Consider the following 24054-nt stretch of genomic DNA (forward strand, 5'->3'; position numbering starts at 1 on the left):
CAAACACACTCTGTACTGTCTCCCTGACACACTCCAATACCAGCACTCCCTGACACACTCCAATACCAGCACTCCCTGACACACTCCAATATCAGCACTCCCAAACACATTTTGCCCAGTTGCTCCCCGACATAACCCAATATCATCACTCCCAAACATACTCTACGCAGCCACTCCCTGACACATCCCAATTTCATCACTCCCCACACTGCTACTCCCTGTCACACCTCAATACCATCACTCCCACACTGTCATTCCCAAACACACACTACACAGTCGCTCCTTGACATACCACAATGCTGTCATTCCCCACACCGTCACCCCCAAACACACTCTAGACTGTCACTTCCCAAGAAATCACAATACCATCACTCCCGACAGTGTCACTCCTATGACATACCCCAAAACCATCACTCCCACACTGTCACTCCCAACCACACTCTCTGACAGTCACTCCTCAACATAACCCACTAACAAAACTCCCAAACACATTCTGCACAGATGCTCCCCAACATACCCCAATATCATCACTCCCAAACACACACTGCACCGTCACTCCCCGACATAAACCAATATCATCACTTCCACACTGTCACTACCACTCTGCACTTTCGCTCCCCAACATACCCCAATACCATCTCTCCCCACACTGTCACTCCCTAACACACTCTGCAGTGTCTCCCCGACACACTCCCCACACCGTCACTCCCAAAAGCACTCTGTGCTGTCTCCCTGATAGACCCCAACACCATCACTGCCCACACTGTCACTCCCAAACATGCTATGCACAGTCGCTCCCTGACATAACCCTGAATTTTATGACATAAAGGTTGGGGATGTTGTGGATAGTGTGGAGGGCTGTCGGAGGTTACAGCGTGACATTGATAGGATACAAAACTGGGCTGAGAAGTGGCAGATGGAGCTCAACCCAGATAAATGTGAAGTGGTTCATTTTGGTAGGTCAAATATGATGGCAGAATATAATATTAATGGTAAGACTCTTGGCAGTGTGGAGGATCAGAGGGATGTTGGGGTCCGAGTCCATAGGACACTCAAAGCTGCTGCGCAGGTTGACTCTGTGGTTAAGAAGGCAAATGGTGAATTAACCTTCATCAACTGTGGGATTGAGTTCAAGAGCCGAGAGGTAACGTTGCAGCTCTACAGGACCCTGGTCAGACCCCACTTGGAGTACTGTGCTCAATTCTGGTCACCTCACTACAGGAAGGATGTGGAAACTATAGAGAGGGTGCAGAGGAGATTTATAAGTATGTTTCCTGGATTGGGGAGCATGTCTTACAAGGATAGGTTGAACGAACTTGGCCTTTTCTCCTTGGAGCGACAGAAGATGAGAGGTGACCTGATAGAGGTGTATAAGATGACGAGAGGCATTGATCACGTGGATAGTCAGAGGTTTTTTCCCAGGGCTGAAATAGCTAACACAAGAGGGCACAATTTTAAGGTGTTTGGAAGTAGGTACAGAGGGGATGTCGGGGGTAAGTTTTTTACAGAGAGAGTGCTGAGTGCGTGGAATGGGCTGCCGGTGATGGTGTTGGAGGCGGATACAATAGGGTCTTTTAAGAGACTCTTGGATAGGTACATGGAGCTTAGAAAAATAGAGGACTATGGGTAACCCTAGATAATTTCTAAAGCAAGTACATGTTCGGCATAGCATTGTGGGCTGAAGGGCCTAAATTGTGCTGTAGGTTTTCTATGTAACCCAATAGCATATCACTCCCAAACACACACTGCACAGCTGGTTTCTGTCACTCCCTGCATCACCAGTCCCTGAAATACTCTAATACTGTCACTTACAAAACCATCACTCATACATTCTGCAATGACACTGCACAACAGCATGTGTCAATACTCCGCGATACAGTCACTCTCTGAAATACCCCCAATACCATCAATCCCCGTGTTGGTTCTCCACATAACTCTCGATTGAGAGGGTATCAGAACACTGCACACCCAACATGAACCACACTGGCTGCTTTATCCCCAAAACCAATCCACTTCCCTCCACGGTGTTCCAACGTACACAGACAGGAGGACAACATTTATGAGAATGCAGGCAAGAAACTGCCCTGCCCCAGCACAAAGAACCCATAGCGATGATCAGAGAAAGTCTCATTCGAAATGCTGTGCCACTTACACGGGGAGCAGAGTGGGTTGCCAGCGTAGAAGTTTGGGAACAGCATTCCCTCAGTGGCCATTCTGTCCAGGTTCGGAGTCTCTCTTGAAGGTTCTCCATAGACACCGAGATCGCCCCATCCCATCTGCAGGAAGTGCCGGGGTGAGGCAGCAGCCCAGCCCAAGAGGATGGAGTGGGAAGAGGGATAAACAGGAGTGGGGGGAACAACAAGGGAGAGGGAAGTCAAATCCTGGTAGGACATATAGAGTAAATAGCAGGATCTATGGAGTGATGAGAGACTAAGAGAAGTCCTTCACAATGGCGGCATAGATGCGCAAGATAGTGAAACGGTATTTGGTATGCTTGCCTCAAGAGATCATTGGCAGCTCAGCTATGCTCCTAAACTCTGGAATTCAATACCTAAAGCTATGCAGACTCGATTGATACTGAATTACCAGCTCAAAATCAATTTTTTTAACCTTGTTTTTAAATAACATCTTTCTTGTCTTTTATTCTCACGTTTGCACTTTACCCCATTGTAAAACAGTTTGAACTGCACCGTCCCTGTGAAAAGTGCTCTATAATTAAGTTATTATTATTATTATTATAAGCTGCTGCACTTTTGACATCTTATGGTTGGACTGCACGACGATGATGCTGTGCTTGAAGTACTGCTGCAGTTTTAGTCACCACAGTACAAGTAAGGATGTGGTAGCAAGATGGAGTGTGCAGGACAAGTTTCACTGGATGCTCCCTGAAATGGAGAGCTGTAGTTATAAGGTCACTAGATGTAGGAGCAGAATTTCACCATTCAGCCCATCGAGTCTGCTCTGCCATCCCATCATGGCTGATTTATTATCCCTCTCAACCCTGTTCTCCTGCCTTTTTCGCATAACCATTGACTCTGACAAATCCGAAACTCATCAAACTCCATTTTAAATCCAGAATCCTAATCAGAATCAGATTCAATATCACTGGCACATGTCCTGAAATTTGTTGTTTTGCAACAGCAGTACATTGCAATACATAATAATAACTGTAAATAACAATAAAAAATAAAAGTAAGGGAGACAACACCAATACAATCATATAGAAACCCATACCAAGACCTGCCCCCCAAGCCAAAAACTGACTCCCAAACCAAAAACTGACCCTCCAAACAGATCAAAGAGACTGGGTTTGTTCTGAGGATAGACCGGAGAGATTGGGATTATTCTGAGGATAGACCGGAGAGACTGGGATTATTCTGAGGATAGACTGGGTTTGTTCTGAGGACAAATCGGAGAGACTGGGTTTGTTCTGATGAGAGATCGGAGAGATTGGGATTATTCTGAGGATAGACCGGAGAGACTGGGTTTGTTCTGAGGACAAATCGGAGAGACTGGGTTTGTTCTGAGGACAGATGAGAGATCAGAGAGACTGGGTATCTTCTGGGGACAGCCTGAGGTGTGATCAGAGAGACTGGGTTTGTTCTGAGGACAGACCGGAGAGATTGGGATTATTCTGAGGATAGACTGGGTTTATTTTGAGGACAAATCGGAGAGACTGGGTTTGTTCTGAGGACAGATGAGAGATCAGAGAGACTGGGTATCTTCTGGGGACAGCCTGAGGTGTGATCAGAGAGACTGGGTTTGTTCTGAGGACAGACCGGAGAGATTGGGATTATTCTGAGGATAGACTGGGTTTATTTTGAGGACAAATCGGAGAGACTGGGTATCTTCTGGGGACAGCCTGAGGTGTGATCGGAGAGACTGGGTTTGCTCGAACGGACACGCAATATTCAGACTCGCCCCATGTGTTGGGAAAGTTAACGGTGGGGAGGGGGTCATGATGGTCACGGAGGTGAAGGTTCTCATGTTGGGGACATCACGGATGGGGATGGTTCACATGGGGTGTCAGAGCACGGAGTTGAAGCTTATTCCAGGGTCACGGACGGGTGGAACTGGGATAACATGACTCCGTGGGCCGAAGGGCCCGTGTCTGAGGTGGGGCGGAGCAGGAATTGGGGAAGATAGTAACGTGCGCGCGCAATGATGTGGACGCGCCTCGCGGACTCACGTCGTCCATGAGAATAATGATGATATTGGGCACGTTCCCGTTCCCGGTCGCGCCCGCAGCCGCCGCCGCCGCCGCCGCCAGCAGCGAGAGGAGCCGGCAGAACGCAGCCATGGTATTCGCTGTCCGTCCGGAACCCGTTCACGTGACAGCAGGTCACACGTGATCTTCGTCACGTGATCGCGGGAAGATGGCGGTGTGTGTGGCCGTGATCGCGAAAGAGGTGAGGCGGAAATTGGGGAGATAAGGGGGGTGCGGTGCTGGGCCGGGAGCGATCATAGTGAGGGGGCTTCAGCTCTCCATCTCCTCCTGTGGGTGGACCCGCACCCTGTGGCCTCGCTTCTGCCCCTTCCCTCCGAGTGACTGGGGGCGTCTGAGATCTGAGCCCCGCAGCTCAGCGCTGGGTGTTGACAACCGGTATCCAGCGCCGATTATAGCCTCACGCGTCCGGAGGATGAGTATGAGGAAGAGTCCGCTGGCTTTCTCCATCGCTGTGTGTCAGTACAGCGCAGAAACAGGCACTTCGGTCCTTCTAGTCCCGGCCAAACCACTTAATCTGCCTGTACAAATCGATTCGCACTAGAACCACAGCAGAGGCACACTGACACACACTGACACGCACAGACTCTCAAAGGCACACGCAGAGACACAGATACTGGTACGGACCCACACACAGACACGGACAGAGGCAGATAGGCGCAAACACACGTAGGCACACAGGTGCACACGCATGGACTCAGACGTGCACGCACTCACACTGATACACAAGGAAAACAGACATATGGACACACACAGTGACACAAGGAAAATGGAAACACACACACACACACAGAGGCACACAAGGAAAACACACAGACCCACGGACACACAGGCAGACACACGAGGACATACATGGACAAACTCACGGACACAGACTTGCACACACAAACACAGACACGCACAGAGACTGACACAGACATACGGAATCAGAGACAGTGACACGGAAACTGACAAATGGACACTGGCACACAAACAAATATGCACACACAGAATGTCACTGGTTAGGACTGGACCCAGCATTAAAACTGCCTATAGTTCGATAGTGAATCATTTTCCAGGGTCTGTCGGTCTGTCTGTTGTGTGTCTAACTCCAGGACAATCGTCTGTTCGCTCACTGACTCCTTCTGCCCAGTTTGTTTCGAACGCCAGGCCTTCAATGTTTGGACCATTTGCTCTAATTTCCTTGCAGCTTGCTATCAGATGTTAATTGTTGTGTGTGGTAGCTTGCCACTCGGGATGGAGGAGCAACACATATCTGTCTGGGCCGCCGCCAACCTGATGGCATGAGCATTGATTTCTCCTTCCAGCCATTTTTCCCTTTTTTTTCTCTTTCCTGCTCCCCCCCACCCATTTCTTCTGTTGCCCTCGCTGACCTTTTACCTCTTCTCACCTGCCTATTGCCTCCCACTGCATCCACTTCTGGAAATCTACCTGACCTGCTGAGTTCCTCCAGCATTTTGTGTGTGTTGCTCTGGATTTCCAGCATCTGCAGAATCTCTTGTGTTAATCTTTTACAAGTTTAAGGCTGCCATGTGGATTGTTGAGAGTGGCCTATGGTTGTGGTACTGTGCATATAATAGTAAAGCATAGCAGACCATAAGACTATAATATATTGGAGCAGAATTAGGTCATTTGGCCCATTGACTCTGCTCCACCATTACATGATGTCCGATCCAATTCCCTCTCAGCCCCAATCTCCCCCATGACCCTTCATATCCTGACCAATCAAGAATCTATCAACCTTTGCCTTAAATATACCTAATGACTTGGCCTCCACAGCTGCCTGTGGCAAAGAGTTCCACAGACTCACCACTCTGGCTAAAGAAATTACTCCTCACCTCCATTCGCTATGTCCACTTGTCTTATACTCTCCCACCATAGGGAACATCCATATCCACTCTATCAAGGCTTTTCACCATTCGATAGATTTCAATTAGTTCACCCCTCATTCTTCTGAATTCCAATGAATACAGGTCCGAAGCCATCAAACGCTCTTCATATGACAAGCCATTCAATCCTGGAATAATTTTTGTGACGCTCCTTTGAACCCTCTCCAGTTTCAGCATATCCTTTCTAGGATAAGGGCCCCAAAACTGCTCACAATCCTCCAAATGAGGCCTCACCAGTGCTTTATTATGTCTCAACATTACATCCTTGCTTTTATATTCTAGTCCTCTTGAATTGAATGCTGTCATTGCATTTGTCTTCCTCACCACAGGCTCAACCTGCAAATTAACCTCTAGGGAATCCTGCACAACGACTCCCAAGTCCCTTTTGTGCCTCAGATTTTTGTATTTTTTTTCTCCATTTAGAAAGTAGTCAACTCTTTAATTTCTTCTACTGAAGTGCATAACCATATCTGTCTAAATCCTCTATAGCCTCTTTACTTCCTCAAAACTACCTGCCCCTCCACCTATTTTCATATCATCTGGAAACTTCGCAACAAAGCAATCAATACCATCATCCAAATTATTGACATATAATGTAAAAAGAATCGGTACCAACACAGACCCCTGTGGAACACGACTAGTCACCGGCAGCGAACCAGAAAAGGCTTCCTTTATTCCCACTCTTTCCCTCCTACCAATCAGCCACTGCTTTATCCATGCTCGAATCTTTCCTGTAATACCATGGGCTTGTGTGGGACCTTGTCAAAGGTCTTCTGAAAATCCAGTTGCACAACATTGACTGATTAATGAATTCCAACAGATTTGTCAGGCAAGATTTTCCCTGAGGAAACCATGCTGACTACGGCCTATTTTATCATGTGCCCCAAGACCACATCTTTTTTTTTGTAATTTAATTTTTATTGAAGTTAGTCATCAAACATTTCCGTAAAATGTATTTCAGATATTTTACATACGTATATATCATTTAGTCATATATGCCACAAATCTCCACATGATATTTATCTGAGGTATACATTTATAGAAAAGAGAGGAAAGAAAGAACAAGCGAAAGGAGAAAACTATGTACAAGTAGGGAGTGACTTTTTTTTTACAATATATTGATTTGTGAGAATAAAATCAGGCCTATTTTCCCAGTATGAATCAAATTGTTACAACTTATGATTATCTGTTATCTTCTCCATTTTGTAAATGTCCATTGTAATTTCCATCCATGCATGTAAAGTTGGGCTCTCCTGTGATAACCATCTCCTGGTAAGAGTCTTTTTACCAGCCACCAGCAGTATATTTATTAAATATTTATCTCTTTTCAACCATTCTTGAGGTATATACCCAAAATATACCGTCGGCCCTCCTTATCTCTGAGGGATTGATTCCGGGACCCCTCGCGGATACCAAAATTCGCGGATGCTCAAGTCCCTTATTCAACCTGTCGCAATGCGGTGGACCTTTGGACCCAGCGGAACCCCAGACCTTATTTAACCTGTCTCAGTGCGGTGGACATTAGGACCCAGCGGCAGAGAATTCGCAGTGTTTCTGTTCTCGAAAATAATCATGATAACAATTGAAAATAAAGTGGAAATAATAAGGCGATCGGAAAGAGGTGAAACGCCATCGGTCATTGGAAAAGCGTTAGGCTATGTCAGTCAACGATCGGAACTATTTTAAAGGATAAAGTGAGAAAGGCTCTGCCCCGATGAAAGCTACAATTATTACTAAGCAACGCAGTGGTTTAATTATTGGTTTTTGGGGTTTTGGGTTTTTTGATCCTCCACATCAGCCCGGCACTGTGGAGAGTGCACTCGGAAGCGATCTGTCACTAGATTGAACTCGGGAACTTCCCGAGCCTGGCACTGAAACATATATTCTTAAGTGTTTTATATGCATAGTAAGGTAAAATATATACTATATACGAAGACAAACGTTTGACTAACTGACGCTAAATAATACCGGATGTACCTGTCCTGACTTACTTACTTAGAGAACTATCGATTTTTTTCGATCCCGATCCACGATAACCCACGCACATCCTCCCGTATACTTTAAATCATCTCTAGATTATTTATAGTACCTAATACAATGTAAATGCTATGTAAAATAGTTGTTATACTGCATTGTTTAGGGAATAATGACAAGAAAAAAGTCTGTACATGTTTGAACAACAAGTGCTGGAAGAGCACTTCCGGGTTTTCGCGACTTGCGGTTGGTTGAATTCACGGATAAGGAGGGCTGACTGTATGGTCTTACTTTCTAAGGTGCCAAGACCACATCTTTAGCAATCAACTCCAGCATCTTCCCAAACACTGAGGTCAAACCAACTGGCCTATAGTTTCCTTTTTTCTGTCTCTCTCCTTTCTCTTGAGCCACCTCTTTCAGAATCCTGGAGTGTACACCGTCTGGTCCAGGTGACTCACCTACCTTCAGACCTTTCAGTTTCCCAAGAACCTTCTCTCTAGTTATGATAACTTCACAAAGTTCATGACCCCTGACACCTAGAACTTCCACCATAGTGCTAATGTCTTCCACAGTGAAGACTGATGCAAAATACTTAGTCTGTCATTTCCTCGTCCCCTGTTATTACCTTTCTAGCATCGTTTTCCAGCAGTCCGATATCCATACTTGCCTCCCTTTTATGTATCAGAAGAAACTGTTGGCATCCTCTTTAGTATTATTGGCTAGCTTACTTTGGTATTCAATCTTTACATTCTTAAAGACTCTTGGTTGCCTTCTGTTGTTACTTAAAAGCTTCCCAATCCTCTAACTTTCCACTAATTTTATCTCTATTATATGCCCTCTCTTTGACTTTTATGTTGGCTTTAACTTCTCTTGTTAGCCACAGTTGTGAAGTCTTGCCTTTAGAGTACTTCTTTCTCTTTGGGATGTATATGTCCAATGCCTTCCAAATTGCTTCCAGAAATTCCAGCCATTGATGCTCTGCTGTCATCCCTACAAGTGTTCTTTTCTGATCAATTCTGGCCAACTGCTCTCTCATGCCTCTGTAATTCCCTTTACTCCACTGTAATACTGATACATCTGACTTCCACTCCTCCTCACATTTCAGGGTAAACTCGATCATATTATGATCACTGGCCCCTAAGGGTTTTTTTTTACCTTAAGCTCTCAGATCGATTCTGGTTCACTGCACAACACCCAATCCAGAACAGCTGATCCCCTAATGAGCTCAAGCACAAGCTGCTCTGAAAAGCCATCTCATAGGCACTCAAGAAATTCCCCCACCTGTAATCCAGCATCAAACTGATGTTCCCAATCTACCAGGCATATTGAAGTCCCCATGACTCTTTTGGCATGCATTTTCTATCTCCTGTTGTAATTTGTAGGGCACAACCTTACTACTCTTTGGGGGTCTGTGTATAACTCCCATCAGGGTCTTTTTACCTTTGCAGTTCTTTAGCTCTATCCACAATGATTCAACACCTTCCGACCCTATGTCACCTCTTTCTAATGATTTGATTTCATTTTTTACTGACAGAGCAATGCCGCCCCCTCTGCCTTTTTGCCAGTCCTTTTGTTACAATGTGTAACCTTGGACATTAAGCTCCCAGAGATAATCTTTCAGCCATGATTCAGTGATGCCTACATCATACCTGCCAATCTGTACCTGTGCTCCAAGTTCATCTTCTTTATTCCATACACCGTGTTCTTTCAAATGTAACACCTTCAGACCTGTATTCACCCTTTTCAATTTTGTCCACCTTTTACTTTGCAGCTCATCCTGTTGACTGCTATTTTGCTCCATCATCGGCCTCTCTTTGCTAGGAGCCTCACTACACATTGCCTTTGTGTGTAAACCAACTACATCATCTTCTGCACTATCATTCCATACACAGGTTCCCATCCCCCTGCCAAATTAGTTTAAACCCTCCCGAATAACTCTAGCTAAACTGCCTGTAAAGATATTGGACCCCTTCGTGTTCAGGTGTAACCTGTCCCTTGTATACGGGTACATTGCAGTGGTGCCATGCAAGTCACAGTGAAGCATCTGTGACTACTGACTCCTGTTCTTCGCTCTCATGTAGAATTATCCTTTGTACATCAAAACGGTGCCAACGGAGAATGAACTGAAATTTCATTACACAGTACACACTTCGCTGGACGTTGTGGAGGAGAAGATTTCAGCAGTGGGAAAGGCGCTGGTAGATCAAAGAGAACTCTACCTGGGTCTGCTCTACCCCACTGAGGATTACAAAGTGTATCCTTCCTACAGTGCTGAGCATTGGGACTGGGTGTGGGGCAAGGGTTCAAGGAACTAGGTTTCTCTGGGGTCAAGGGATGACTGAGGCAATGGCACTGGGGTTGGGGGGTGTTTGTGTGTAAAGGAATGGTTCGGGAGAGGTTGATCTGTGTTGGTGCAGTGTGTTCAAGGCAATAAACTGAAGGATTTCCACTGTAGCCCCGCTCGGAACTTGTGCTCAGCAGTTCAAAAGTGAGTTGACTTGGATTGATTGATAGAATGGGCAAAAAAGTAGCAGATTGAAGTTCAAAATAACATTTATTTTCAGAGTACATACAATCCTGAAACATTTTTTGTGGGCGTACTCAGTAAATCTGTAGAACAGTAACTGTAAACAATGCACAACGAACTGTGCAAATGGAGATGTAAGTAAATAGTAATAAATAACCAGCTTGAAATAACAAGATACAAGAGTCCTCAGATGAGTGCCGTTATCCCTTTCTGTTCAGGTGCCTGATGGTTGAGGAGTAGTAACTGTCCTGAGCCCTGGTGCTCCTGTAGCTCCAGCAGCCATCTAAGGCAATACAGCATAGTGTATGGTCATGCACTTAGGTAGAAGGAATAAAGGTGTACACTATTTTCAAAATGGCGAGAAAATTCAAAAATTATAAGTGCAGAGGGACTTGGAAACCATGCAGGTTTCCTTAAAGGTTAAGTTGCAGGTTGAGTCGGTGGTATGGAAGGCCAATACAATGGAGAAGATGTTTTCTACAGTGGGGGAGTCAAGAACAGCCTGAGTAAAGAGGAACATCCATTTAGAACAGAGATGAGGGGGACTTCCGGTAAGATGGCGACTGTTTAGCTGCTCCGAACTTTTGCTCCGTCATTCTCCCTACCTTTGCACTATATGTCTCCATTCTTAAACCTTAGTTAGGTATTTTATTAGGTTTCTTTTACTTGCCTGCGAACACATCTATCTTATAATGTCTAACAAAAGTACTAAAACCGGGAAAAAGGAAACTTCTACGGCTCTGCTGGCTGACATTCTCGCTGCTTTGGAACAGCATCGACAAGATATTTTAAAGGAATTTAGAACTACTTTCAACCAGCTGGATGTCAAATTGGATCGGATCAATGCTAGAGTGGACGAACATGCTGAATATTTATCTTGCATCGACTCAACGTCTGAAGATTTAAAACGCCGTGCTCAATATCTCGAGACTTCCTGCTCCAGCCTAGAGCAGCAGAATTGTAAACTTTTTTCCAAAATGGTGGATCTTGAAAACCGGAGCAGACGTTGTAATCTACGAATTCTTGGTTTGCCAGAGGCCACCAAACAGGGCTCTCCCGTGAAATTTTTTTCCGACTTTCTCTGTGAGATTTTTGGGAAAGAATTCCTCCCGACTCCACCTGAGCTTGAAAGGGCACGCAGGATCTACGTTCCCCGTGCAATTCTGGGTTCCCGCCCACGGCCAGTAATTTTGTGCTTTCATCAATACCAGGTGAAAAACCGTTTGATTATGGAGGCACGCCGCAGAGGTACTTTTGCTTTTCAAAATACAGTCATTCGTTTTGTGGAGGATTTTGCCCCCCAGGTTCTGAAGATGCGTGCTGAGTTTAAAGGTGTAATGAAAGTGCTTTTTGATCGTGGTCTCAGACCCTCCCTTCGGAACATAACCGACCTTTGAATTACGCTTACTACTGGAGAATATGTGGTTTAAATCAGCGAAGGATGCTGAGGCATTTGTTGGAAGTCTTCCGGCCATCCCGTCTTCTTAGGAACCCGGTCTGACCTTCTAAAATGGTGGATAAGTACCTCTCGTAGTAAAGCTATTTTTCTCTGGACTCAGACTGTACTTGAATAAGTCAGACATTATCTATTGAAACTCTAAGGGCTGTAGACAATCTCTCCCTGGACCTGGTGCGTTTTTTCTAAATAGATAATCCGAGTTTAATGTTTCCCTGCGGACGTTTAGATTGTACTTGTGTAATCTATTTTATTCTTGTATAACTTTATCTATAGCGATCTACAATTGACTTTAACTTGTTTTGGAGGTTTGGAGTTTTTATTGAAGGCCTCCCAGTTGGTTCATTCATAGTTTAAGTTTTGCCTTTTTTTCCCCTGTAAATGGTTGATAAGTACTCTCTTCGAATCTATAATTTCCCTCTTTTCTCCCTCCCCTTTTTTTTTCTTTTGATCTTCTATAATTTTTCGCGGGTTTTTTTTGTTTTCTTTTGATTTTCTTTGTATTAAGTCTTATACTTCTGTTGAAGTTGTTCCTATTTGTTATTATGTTTTCTAGTGCATAAACTAGTTACCATTTGCTATAGTATTTATACGGAACCGTTGTTAATGACACAGAACTGGAAGTTGTACTTGGGTTAATTTTTTTGGTAGAGCTAGCTGCTTTTTTTGGTAGCCGTCTAGTTTTGGGTTGCGAGGGTGGGGTAGATTCTCCAGTTCCAACACTACTCACCGTTTCCTTTGCTTTCCTTTGTTACTCAGGACATGTTTCTGTTTTGATTCTGCGAATCTATGTTTACATTTTTGCTCCCAGACTGTTACTGTACTGCTTGACTTTTTATATGCCTGCTGCCTTCTACGCACTAATAATTGATAATGGTTAATACACTTAAATTTGTGAGCTGGAATGTAAAGGGATTGAATCACCCTGTTAAAAGAAGGAAGGGCTTCTCATATATTAAACAACTCAAAGCTGACATTGCTTTCCTTCAAGAAACTCATATTCGTTGTTTTGATAACTCCTGGCTTTTGTCAAAGTGGGCGGGTCAGCATTTTCATTCATCCTTTGCCACTAAAGCTGGGGGGGTCTCCATCCTTATTAACTCAAATATTCCTTTTGAACTCCATAATAAGATATCTGATACAAATGGCCGTTTTATTATTGTTTCTGGTAAACTATATAATACTAAAGTTGTACTAGCAAACCTGTATGCCCCCAATTTTGATGATGTTAATTTTTTTGAACGTTTTTTCTCCTCACTACCAGACTTAAACTCATACTCTCTTATACTGGGTGGTGATTTCAATTGTTGGTTAGATCCTAATTTGGATCGATCGTCCTCTGTTACTAGACCACCTACTAAATCTGCCTTAGCTATTCAATCGTTTCTCTCTAATTATGGTATCTCTGATATATGGCGTTTCCTTCATCCTACTGAGAGAGATTATTCTTTTTTTTACATGTTCACCATACCTTTACTAGAATTGGCTACTTCTTACTCGATAATCAACTCATTCCATTTGTCTATTCTTGTGATTATCAGAGTATACTGATTTCTGACCATGCCCCAATCACTCTGTCTTTAAACTTTCCTGGTCTCCCTCAGAGGAATAAACACTGGCAGTTTGATTCGACTTTATTATCGGATGATGATTTTCTAAAATTTATTAAGGATCAGATAACCTTTTATTTTAACACCAATACATCACCTGAAGTGTCATCCCTGATTGTCTGGGATGCCATGAAAGCATATTTGAGGGGCCAAATAATCTCTTATACAGCAAATCTTAATAGAAAGTCCTGTGCAGATCGATTAGACCTCATTAATCAGATTAAAGATTTGGATCAACTGTATGCTCAAACTAAGAATCCTGAACAATACAAGAAGCGTGTAGAACTTCAAACTAAATTTAACCTTCTGTCTACTCAACCTGTCGAATGCCAACTTCTTGAAAATAAGAGTCGCTTTTATATCCATGGCGACAAATCTGGTAAATTTCTAGCCAATCAGCTGAGGCGTTCCAAAGCCAAACAACATATTACAAAGATCCGGAAGGTGAATGGAGACTTCACATCGGATCACTTAGAAATCAATGACACATTTAAAAATTTCTATTCTCGACTTTATTCCTCTGAATCTTTGAATGACAATATCTCTGTTGATCATTTTTTAAATAATCTGAATATTCCTTCACTTTCTTCTGATTTTAAAGCCAAACTTAATGCGCCTATATCATCAGAAGAAATATCTTTTGCAATTTCTGCATTGTCTTCAGGGAAATCTCCTGGACCTGATGGGTTCCCCGTAGAATTTTATAAATCATTCTCTTCACTTCTCTCTCCTCAGTTACTCTCAGTATTATCTGACTCGTTTAATTACAGCCAATTGCCACCCTCTTTTAATGAGGCATCTATTATTCTTTTATTAAAAAAGGGTAAAGACCCAACAGAGTGTTCCTCGTATAGGCCGATCTCTTTGCTTAATGTTGATGTTAAAATCTTGGCCAAAGTTTTGGCTTATAGATTAGAAACTGTTATTCCCTCTATTTAATTTCTGATGATCAAACTGGATTTATTAAAAACCGTCTCCCTTTTTTTAACATGCGGCGCTTATTTAACATTTTATATTCACCTCCAACTGGGATTCCTGAATGTGTTATCTCCCTCGATGCGGAGAAAGCATTTGATCGTATAGAGTGGAACTACCTTTTCGCAGTTTTAGAAAAATTTAACTTCGGTCAAAGTTTTATCTCTTGGATCAAATTGCTGTATTTGTGTCCTACTGCCTCTGTTTTAACTAATTTTCAGAAATCCCAGTTATTTAACCTCAAACGTGGCACCCGTCAGGGATGCCCCTTAAGTCCCTTTCTCTTTGATTTGGCTATAGAACCTCTGGCGATAGCATTTCGAAATTGTCCTGAACTGACTGGGATTTGGAGAGGGGGTGTTGAGCATAAAGTTTCTCTTTATGCTGATGACTTATTACTTTTTCTCTCAAATCCGTCTACATCTTTACCTCCAATGTTTTCACTTCTAGACCAGTTTAGTCAGCTCTCTGGATATAAACTCAATTTACATAAGAGCGAACTTTTCCCAATTACTAAAGAAGCACAAGAATTAACATTTAGTGATCTCCCTTTTAAAGTAGTTCATAATCAATTTACTTATCTTGGGATTACAGTTACAAGGAAGTTTAAAGATCTCTTTCGTGAAAATTTTGCCAATCTTTCATATACTATAAAACAGAGTCTGTTACAATGGTCACCTCTTTCTATGTCTCTGGTAGGTCGTATTAATGTTGTTAAAATGTATGTTCTCCCTAAACTTTTATATTTATTTCAATCAATCCCAATTTTCATTCCTAAATTTTTTTTGATTCCTTAGACTCTATTATTTTGTCATATCTGTGGAAGAACAAGCGCTCTAGAATTAATAAAGCTTATCTCCAAAAATCTAAAAAAGAGGGTGGCATGGCTTTACCTAACTTTTGTTTATACTATTGGGCAGCCAATATACGCTGTGCTACCTTTTGGTCCTTTTTCCATGGCCAACCCGAGTGCCCTAATTGGGTGGCAATGGATTTGAGCTCCACTAAAGAATTATCTATCTCTGCACTTCTTGGCTCTGTACTCCCTAGTAGTTTGTCCAGATTAATAGTTAATCCTCTTGTTAGGCACACTTTGCGTATATGGGCTCAGTTTAGGAAATTTTATGGTTTCCATGGTTTTTCCCTTTCTAGCCCTATTTTACATAATCACCTTTTTTTACCTACTACGTATGACTCAGCATTCCATGATTGGTATAGGAAGGGCATTAGACATTTTGAAGATCTTTTTATTGATAATTGCTTCGCTTCTTTTCAACAGCACTCTGCTAAGTTCAATCTGCCCAATGCTCATTTTTTTAGATATCTCCAAATTAGACACTTTATTACTCCTTTAATTCCTAACTTCCCTGAAATGCCTGAGAAAAATGTTATGGACTTATTTCTTTCTATTAATCCACTAGGTAAAGGTTTAATATCATTTATTCGTGATAAATTAGCAGCCTTACGATGTGCCCCTGTGGATAAAATTAAAATGGCATGGGAGCACGATCTAAGTACCTCCCTATCTGATGAGACTTGGGACTCGATTCTCAAATCGGTTAATTCAACCTCTCTTTGTGCTCGCCATTGCCTTTTACAGTTTAAGATTGTTCGTAGAGCCCATATGTCTAAATCTAGATTATCTCGATTTTACCCTAACATTAGTCCGCTCTGTGATAAATGCAAGAGGGGCGTGGCCTCTCTCATTCATATGTACTGGTTTTGTCCTAGCTTGGAGAAATTTTGGAAAGGTGTCTTCATAACGTTATTGTATATTCTGAATCACCACCTAGAACCTAACCCTTTAATTGCTTTGTTCGGTTTCTGGGGCGAGACAGATTTACGTCTGAGTTCGACTAAGTGTCGAATATTATCTTTTGCCTCTCTCCTGGCTAGACGTTTAATCCTCCTTAGATGGAGAGATGTTGCCCCGCCCATGCATGCTCAGTGGCTTAACGATATTATGGCCTGCTTAGACCTTGAAAAAATTCATTATTCAGTTCTTAATTCGGATTTAAAGTTCCATAAGGTCTGGGGACCTTTTATTGAGTACTTTAATAACTGTTACGTACTCGTGACACGTGACAGTGGTACCCTTGTCACGTGACTGGGGTTGAAGCTATACTGGACTTGAGGTAATGGTCTTGTGATGGTGGAGTGATGTCATTTTCCCGCCAGTAGAGGTCATGTGACAGGTTTTTTTTACAGGTTATAAAAGGAAGACCCACCCTGTGGGGTGGGGCAGTTCGTGGCTGGATTTGCCAAGCTGACTTCATGTCACTGCGTGATTTAATGTGATGACGCAGTTTAGTTGAAAAATGAAGTTTTATATAATGCCTAAAGTTTAAAAGGTCATTGCCAGCAGTTTCTTTGCTGGTGGAGAGTGAAGATAAGAATTTGGAAGATAAAGATCGAGGAGAATCGATTTTCGACGGTGGATTGGTTTTGACCTTATTTGATCCTCATTCGGAAGGATTTCGTTAACTGTTCTCATGTTAATCTCCGCTGGGATAGCGGGAGATTGAGGACAGAGTGTGGAAGAAGAGGTTAGTGCCATTAAACCATTACGTTTCATAAAAATTCGACGTGGGAAGAGTTCGACGCCGGGGATAGAAGGACAATGACGTGGAAGAGAATTTAAATCGCCTTAAAAAGTCTCTCCTTTTAAATGGACTGTGAGCTTTTGAACTTTCGGCATACCGCTTTAAAGAACTGTTTTTTTTTCAATACCGCTTTAAGAACTGTTTGAACTGCAACGCTATTAAGAACTGTGAATCTGCCGCACAGCAGCTGATTTCCGGTTACGCTAGTGTATGTTTACTTTTGGGGGGTTTGTTTTCAGAGTTTAATAAACGTGTTATTTGTTATAAAAACCCTTGCCTAACTCATATATATATATATATATATTGTTGCCTGAATACATAACATAACCTTCCTCTTGACTAGGGTTTTTTTTCGGTCCCTTGCTTTCAGCTCCTTTTTTTGTTGGTAGTAGGCATTAATATCTTCTGTTGCTAAGTGTATTTACAGTTTGGGGGGTTTGATTGTCCTGATTTATATTCCCTATACTGTGTTGTGGTTGGTCTGGAGTTTTTTTTTTGTTTGTTGCGGGGCTTGGGGAGGATACTAATTTTACATGTCCTCAATTTGGGTGCTTTCTCAATTATCTTTCTTTGTATCATATTATTATTGTATGTTTATTTTTGCACTGTATCAATGTTCTTCACTTCGATCTGGGGTTTTTTATCTGTAGTTATGTAGAAAATGTATAAAAAAAAACTAATAATAAAAAAAAAGAACAGCGATGAGGAGGAATTTCTTTGACCAGAGGATGGTGAATCTGTGAAAATCATTGCCACAGGCGGCTATAGAGCCAACTCATTGGGTGTATTTAAAGCGGAGGTTGCTAGGTTTTTGATTAGCCGGGGTGTCAAAGGTTACGGGGAGATGGCAGGAGAATGGGGTTCAGAGCGAAAAAGAATCAGCCATGATCAAATGATGAGGCAACATGATGGGCCAAGTGGCTGGTGCTGCCCCTCTATCTCCTGGTCTAATGACCATATGTGTCAGCTCTGTGTGGCTCACCCACAGGGAGACTTCACCAGCAGAATTTCAACCTTAACCCCACTTCCAGATACGGCTATGTCACCAACACCAAAGTGAAATTTGTTATTGTGGTAGATTCTTCCAACATCGCGCTGAGGGACAATGAAATCCGTAGTGTAAGTTACTCAGTGGCTGATGTGTGGGCTTTAGAGAGTTCACTGACACCGGGAGTGTGTGATGGGACAGTGTAGAGGGAGCTTTACGCTGTGTCCAATGCTAAGGGGGTATGCTGTGGTGGTGTAGAGGGAATTTCACTCTGTGTCTGACCCAGGGAGTGTGTGATGCAATGGTGCAGAGCTTCACTCTGTTTCTGACCTGGGGAGTGTGTGATTTGATGGTCCAGAGGAAGTTTCACTCTCTGTCTGACCTGGGGAGTGTGTGGTGTGATGGTCCAGAGGGAAATTCATTTGCACTATTGCGCGACACAGTGCTGTAGATTGAGAGCAGCTACCTTTCCAATGCTTGAGACACAGGTTCAGTCCTGTCCAGTGTAATGGTCTCCTCCGAGTCCCGAGGCCACGCAGGTTGGTAGGTTAACTGGCTACTTCCAGCAACCCCTGGTGTAGGAGAGTGGAGGAATCTGGACGGAGTTGATGAGTGTGTAAATCACCCCTCATGTAGGTGAGTGTGGGAGTCTGGGAGAGTTGATGATTGTGTAATCAACCTCTCATATAGATGAGTAGCAGAAATTGGGGGAGTTGATTAGTGTGTAAATGTTCCCTTGTGTAGATGAGTAGTGGAATTTTGGGGAGTTGAGTATATAAATGTTCCCTCGTGTTGGTGAGTAGTGGAATCTGGTGGAATTGGTGAGTGTGTAAACGTCCCCTTGTGGAGGTGAGTAGTGGAATTTGGGGGAGTTGAGTGTGTAGCTGTTCCCTTGTGTAGGTGAGTAGTGGAATTTGGAGGAGTTGATGTGTGTGTAAATGTTCCCTCATGTATGTGAGTGCTGGAATCTGGGGCAGTTGAGTGTGTAAATGTTCTGTTGTGTAAGTGAGTAGTGGAATCTGCAGGAGATGGCGACTGTGTAAACAGCCCCTCATGTAAGTGAGTAGTGGAATCTGTGGTGACGGTGAGTGTGTAAATGTTCCCTCGTGTAGGTGAGTAATGGAATTTGGGGGAGTTGAATGTGTAAATGTTCCCTCGTGTAGGTGAGTGGTGTAATCTGGGGCAGTTGATTAGTGTGTGAATGACCCCTCCTGTAAGTGAGTAGTGGAATTTGGGGGAGTTGGTGAGTGTGTAAATGTTCCCTCGTGTAGGTAAGTAGTGGAATTTGGGGGTGTTGATGAGTATAAGTGAGTGGGTGAATCTCGGGGAGTTGACAAGTATGTAGAGAGAAAGGGGATCATTGAAATGTGAGGCTGATGGGTTGGTGCACACTCAGTGGGCTGAAGGGCCTGTTGCTAAGTTGTTTATCTCGACTGGTGGAGTGCTGGCAGGCAGATGCTTTCAGTATTTTTGTTTTTCTTTATAGATGTTTCGGAAGCTGCACAATTCTTACACTGATGTCGTGTGCAATCCGTTTTACAACCCAGGAGAAGTGATTCAGTCCAAGTAAGGAGTTTCCAATGCAAAGCATTACAATTGCTCTGGTCTTGAGAAACCACCAGCCAGGAGGCAGTGAATGATAGTTTTTATTAGGTTAAGATGGCTGATCTGGGTACTTCCAGAGTTGTTTTGTCTGTTTGAACACAGGAATTTTCTGTCTGTTTTACAGTAGGTATGACTTTATGTTGTGACAATTTTCCAATGCAAGTTTGATGTCAAGCACAGTCACTCTTGCCTTCTGTTTGCAGTTTTGCTCTTTTGCTTATTAGACCAGGTGGTCAGGCAATGCCCAAACTGAGCATCAGTGAGCATTTTGTGCTGCCAGACAGCAGTGATAATACTCTCCATGGTGATGCTGATGGCTGATTATTTTGTGTTTTGTAGATGGGACCTGATGAGTAGTTTTCCACACTGCTGGCTACTTGCCAGTTCTGTACCTGCACTGGAACAGCACGGCTTTGCAGCTGGTTCTGGGCTGCAGATCTCAGCCCTGCAGACAGGATGCTGTTTGGTGCCTTTGTAAACAGTGTGTTTAGCTTTGTTTGAATTCCACGTGGAGTGAATGAAATTGGCTAAACTGGGTAGCTGAGGCGGAATATCCGAGGAATTCTTCTGACTGAACTGTTTGAAGGCTTCAGACTCTGCACCATGTCATGGTTAAGGTAGAATGTTCTGGGATTTCCCTGTCCCCAATAATTTTAGACCATAAGACATAGGAACAGAATTAAGCCATTCAGCCCATCAAGACTCCTCATTTTTCACCACTGTTCATAATAGGTGTGGCTGCAATAGAGAGCATATTCCAATTTGCCTGTTGTGGGACCATTTTACTCTTGTCCTGTGTTGCAGCTTTTCAGTGTTTGGATCTAGTTTTCTAGTCATAGGATTGTACAGCACAGAAGGGGGCCCTTCACCTCACCTTGTCCATGTAGACTGTGATGTCTATATGCTATTCCCACTTTCCACATCATGGCTGTGGCCCTGTACTCCCTTCCTATCCAAGTACCTGTCCAACATAGTAATGAAGTCAGGGCCACCATCCCCTCTAGCAACTCGTTCCAGATATCCCCTGCCCTCTGTGTGGAAAACATTTTCCATAGATCTCTAAATTTCTCCCTTCTCTGCTTAAACCTTGACCACTTTGGAAGTTTGAATTTTAAGGTGGAGTGCAGAGTTCATGGTGGGAATCTTGGTAGTGTGGAGGAACAAAGGGATCTTGGAGTCCACATCCATGGATCCCTCAAAGTTTCTGTGCAAGTTGATAGAGTTGTATAGAAGGCATATGGTGCATCGGTCTTCATTAGTAGGGAGATTCAGTTCAAGAGCTGCGAGGAAATGTTGCAGCTCTATAAAAAGCATAGTTAGAATATTGTAAGCCCAAGAGATTCTGCAGATGCTGGAAATCCAGAGCAACAGACACAAAATGCTGGAGGAGCTCAACAGGTCAGGCAGCATCAATGGAAATGAATAACCAGTGAACGTTTCAGGCCAAGACCCTTCATCAGTCCTGATGAAGGTTCATGGAGTATTGCGTTCAGTTCTGGTCACCTCATTATAGGAAGCATGTGGAAGCTTTAGAGAGGGTGCAGAGGACATTTACCAGGATGCTGCCTGGATTCGATAGCATGACTTATGAGGATGGATTTGAGTGAGTTAGGCCTTTTCTGTTTGAAGCGAATGAGGATAGAGGTGACCTGATAGAGACGTCCAAGATGATAAGAGGCATAGATTGAGTGGACAGCCAGAGACTTTTTCCCAGGGTGGAAATGGCTAATACGAGGGAGCATAAGTTTAAGGTGATTGGGAGGAAATTATAGAGGGGATGTCAGAAGCGGTTTTCTTTTACAAGAAGTGATGGGCATATGGAACGCCCTACAGGGTTGGTGGTAAAGGCCGATGCATTAGGGGCATTTTTGTTTTTAATTTCTATCTGTAGTTTTATTGACTATGATAACTCATCTTTATTATTGAAAGTAGTTTGGAGAGTCATAAAAATAGGCCCTTCGGCCCACTCTGATGATTCCTGCCCAGATGCATCTTAATGAGGTTGCTGATTGTTTACTGAGGTAAGGTCATTTAAGTTTGTAAGCCTCCGTCTGGATTGAGACCTCAGGTGTTGGACTATTTTGAGAAGTTTGCCCACTATGCAGCCAGCACTTCCATGGAGATCACCCTCCCCGGAATGTTCTCTGAACCATTTACATTTCTGTAATTTGAGACTCCTGCAATTTACTTAGCACCGTCTGCCCTGTGGAAGCCTGTGGTACTGACAGGCTGTGTTTCAATTCTCGGTGAGCCAGACCTATTCTGTGTAAAAGAAGGAATGGTTCTTTCTGTCAGTGGCAGAGGAAAGTGGTTCACTGCCAATGCTTCCATCCACCACACACTGCTGTTCCCTTATCAGGCAAATAGCACTGAATAAAATGGCCAATTTCAGTTAGCAAAGTATGGATAGTAAAGTTGTACAATATTTTCCATTTGATGAGAGAGTGTTCAGCTGAGGAATGATAATGATATTGGTTGCGGCCCGTTAATCTTCCAGCAGCAGCCTCTCACCTCCTGCAATGAAGAGTGTTCTTGCAGAAGCTCGGTGCTTTCTTGGATTCTGGTCAGCTCTGCATTGTGTTTTTGGGAACTCCAACTAACTGTTGCTCTTGTACTGTTTGTTTCAGAGTCTTTGACAACATGGTTTCTGGCATGATGGTCCAGGTGTGCTGAGGCTTTGACCTGGAGTTCCTGCTTTCCTCTGGGCCTGTGCTGTTCAACCGTCCACCTGCTCAACTTACAACACTGACTTAAATCAAATGCTATCTGCATTTATAGACAAACTTTTCAACTCAAGGGTTATCACTCAAGTATACATTATGCATAATTCCCTCGAAAATCATAACACGGTCAGTAATGGGTAAGGTTTCCAGAGCTCAATAACCTGGCCCACCTGTTTCTTAACACCGTTTCAGTGATTTCTTCATGAATGGTAGACGGCATGTTCTATGATAGCAGCACTGTTGTATGGCATATTGTTGCTCTCAGCAGCTGAACCTGTCACTTCCACACTGATAAAACCTGGTACCCAAAGCAAGACTTGGGTTTTCATTGAGCTGAGACCCTGCTGTTGGAGGGAAGTGTCCCTGTATAATTGTGTTTGTGGGAATTTTAACTAAATTTCATAATTTCCTGGTCTACCATTAATTCAGGAGCCAGTGTCATTTCTGTGTCATCTTTTTCATGGGGGAATCCATAATTGAAGATCTCCGGGTATAGGAAGTATTGAATTTAGATTTTGAGATTTTCTGTGCAATCAGCCTGATGTTAGGTAGTGAAACTTACTTGAGTGTATATCTTTTGCCTTTTATTGTTGAATTGTAAATATAATTTCATCCTCAGTATTCTGCTGTTTAGTTATACTTCGGGTAACACCAGCTGATGTACAGTTGTGTCCTCCCAGTTGTCAGACTTAGGATTCCAGTTGGCAAACTGAAAGCTTTCATCTTACACTGATTCTTATGGCAGTGGTTGTGAGCAAGACCCATCCTGGGGACTTCAGCGGTGCTGTTCTTTAAACAATAATACTGCATTCTGTGTAGATATTTATTCCTCAATATCGGTGAAAAGATGATCAAATCCTATTGGTTTGTGGGACCTTGCTATACAAACATTGTATGTCTTTTATTACACTGTGCTGAACAATTCCACAGTGGCTCAGCTAGAGGAGCCACTTTGGGTGCTGTCTGTGTGGGTTTCTTTCCACTTCATAAATCTGCAGATTGTACCGCACACCAACAAGACCTTCAACTCACACTGAAACCAATTAAATGAGTAATCAGATAACCAACTAAACTAATTGCTACTGTGCAATGTCCATATCCTTCCATTCCCTTCACAGGCTATTTGGTCACTGCTCCAAGTCGGTGAGGGATGAATGTAAGTGAAGGGGTGGCTTATAGTCCATACAGACTCTGGGACAAAGAGCCTGTTTCAGTGCACTTATTCTGATTCCAAACTGACACAAACAGGAATCTTGATCAGACTTGTGAATTTGTTATTTTGTCATGAGAGTAAACATAGAACATAGAAAACCTACAGCACGATACAGGCCCTTCGGCCCACAAAGTTGTGCCGAACATGTCCTTACCTTAGGCTTACCCATAGTCCTCTATTTTTCTAAGCTCCATGTACCTATCCAGGAGTCTCTTAAAAGACCGTATCGTTCCTGCCTCCACCGCCGCCGCCAGCAGCCCATTCCA

General features: G+C 43.2%; 2 protein-coding genes across 2 annotated transcripts in view; one reads left to right on the forward strand and one right to left on the reverse strand.

Moving 5' to 3' along the window:
* galns (galactosamine (N-acetyl)-6-sulfatase) overlaps positions 1 to 4345 on the reverse strand; it is a 47372-nt gene extending 43027 nt beyond the window's left edge. Inside the window, exons 1-2 of the mRNA XM_073070529.1 lie at positions 4190 to 4345; positions 2153 to 2276 (exon numbers count right to left, since the gene is read on the reverse strand). Of these exons, the coding sequence (XP_072926630.1) occupies positions 2153 to 2276; positions 4190 to 4300 (235 nt within the window). The 5' untranslated portion in view covers positions 4301 to 4345. The remainder of the gene's footprint in view (positions 1 to 2152; positions 2277 to 4189) is intronic.
* On the forward strand, positions 4254 to 23196 carry trappc2l (trafficking protein particle complex subunit 2L). Its single transcript, XM_073070531.1, has 5 exons — positions 4254 to 4409; positions 10170 to 10342; positions 18291 to 18378; positions 19734 to 19813; positions 22480 to 23196. The coding sequence occupies exons 1-5, from the start codon at positions 4377 to 4379 to the stop codon at positions 22523 to 22525; spliced, it is 420 nt and encodes a 139-aa protein (XP_072926632.1). The 5' UTR covers positions 4254 to 4376; the 3' UTR covers positions 22526 to 23196.
* Positions 23197 to 24054: the final 858 nt, after the last annotated feature.

This window comes from Hemitrygon akajei, chromosome 17, assembly GCF_048418815.1.
Source record: "Hemitrygon akajei chromosome 17, sHemAka1.3, whole genome shotgun sequence".
Taxonomy (NCBI): domain Eukaryota; kingdom Metazoa; phylum Chordata; class Chondrichthyes; order Myliobatiformes; family Dasyatidae; genus Hemitrygon; species Hemitrygon akajei.

What these genes read in the sequence shown, in the direction of transcription:
- trappc2l (XM_073070531.1), top strand. Translation starts at nt 4,377, where the DNA reads ATGGCGGTGTGTGTGGCCGTGATCGCGAAAGAG. An exon ending in TGGCCGTGATCGCGAAAGAG is followed by an intron (nt 4,410 to 10,169) that starts GTGAGGCGGAAA and finishes GCTCTCATGTAG; the next exon opens with AATTATCCTTTGTACATCAA. An exon ending in CCCACTGAGGATTACAAAGT is followed by an intron (nt 10,343 to 18,290) that starts GTATCCTTCCTA and finishes CCCCACTTCCAG; the next exon opens with ATACGGCTATGTCACCAACA.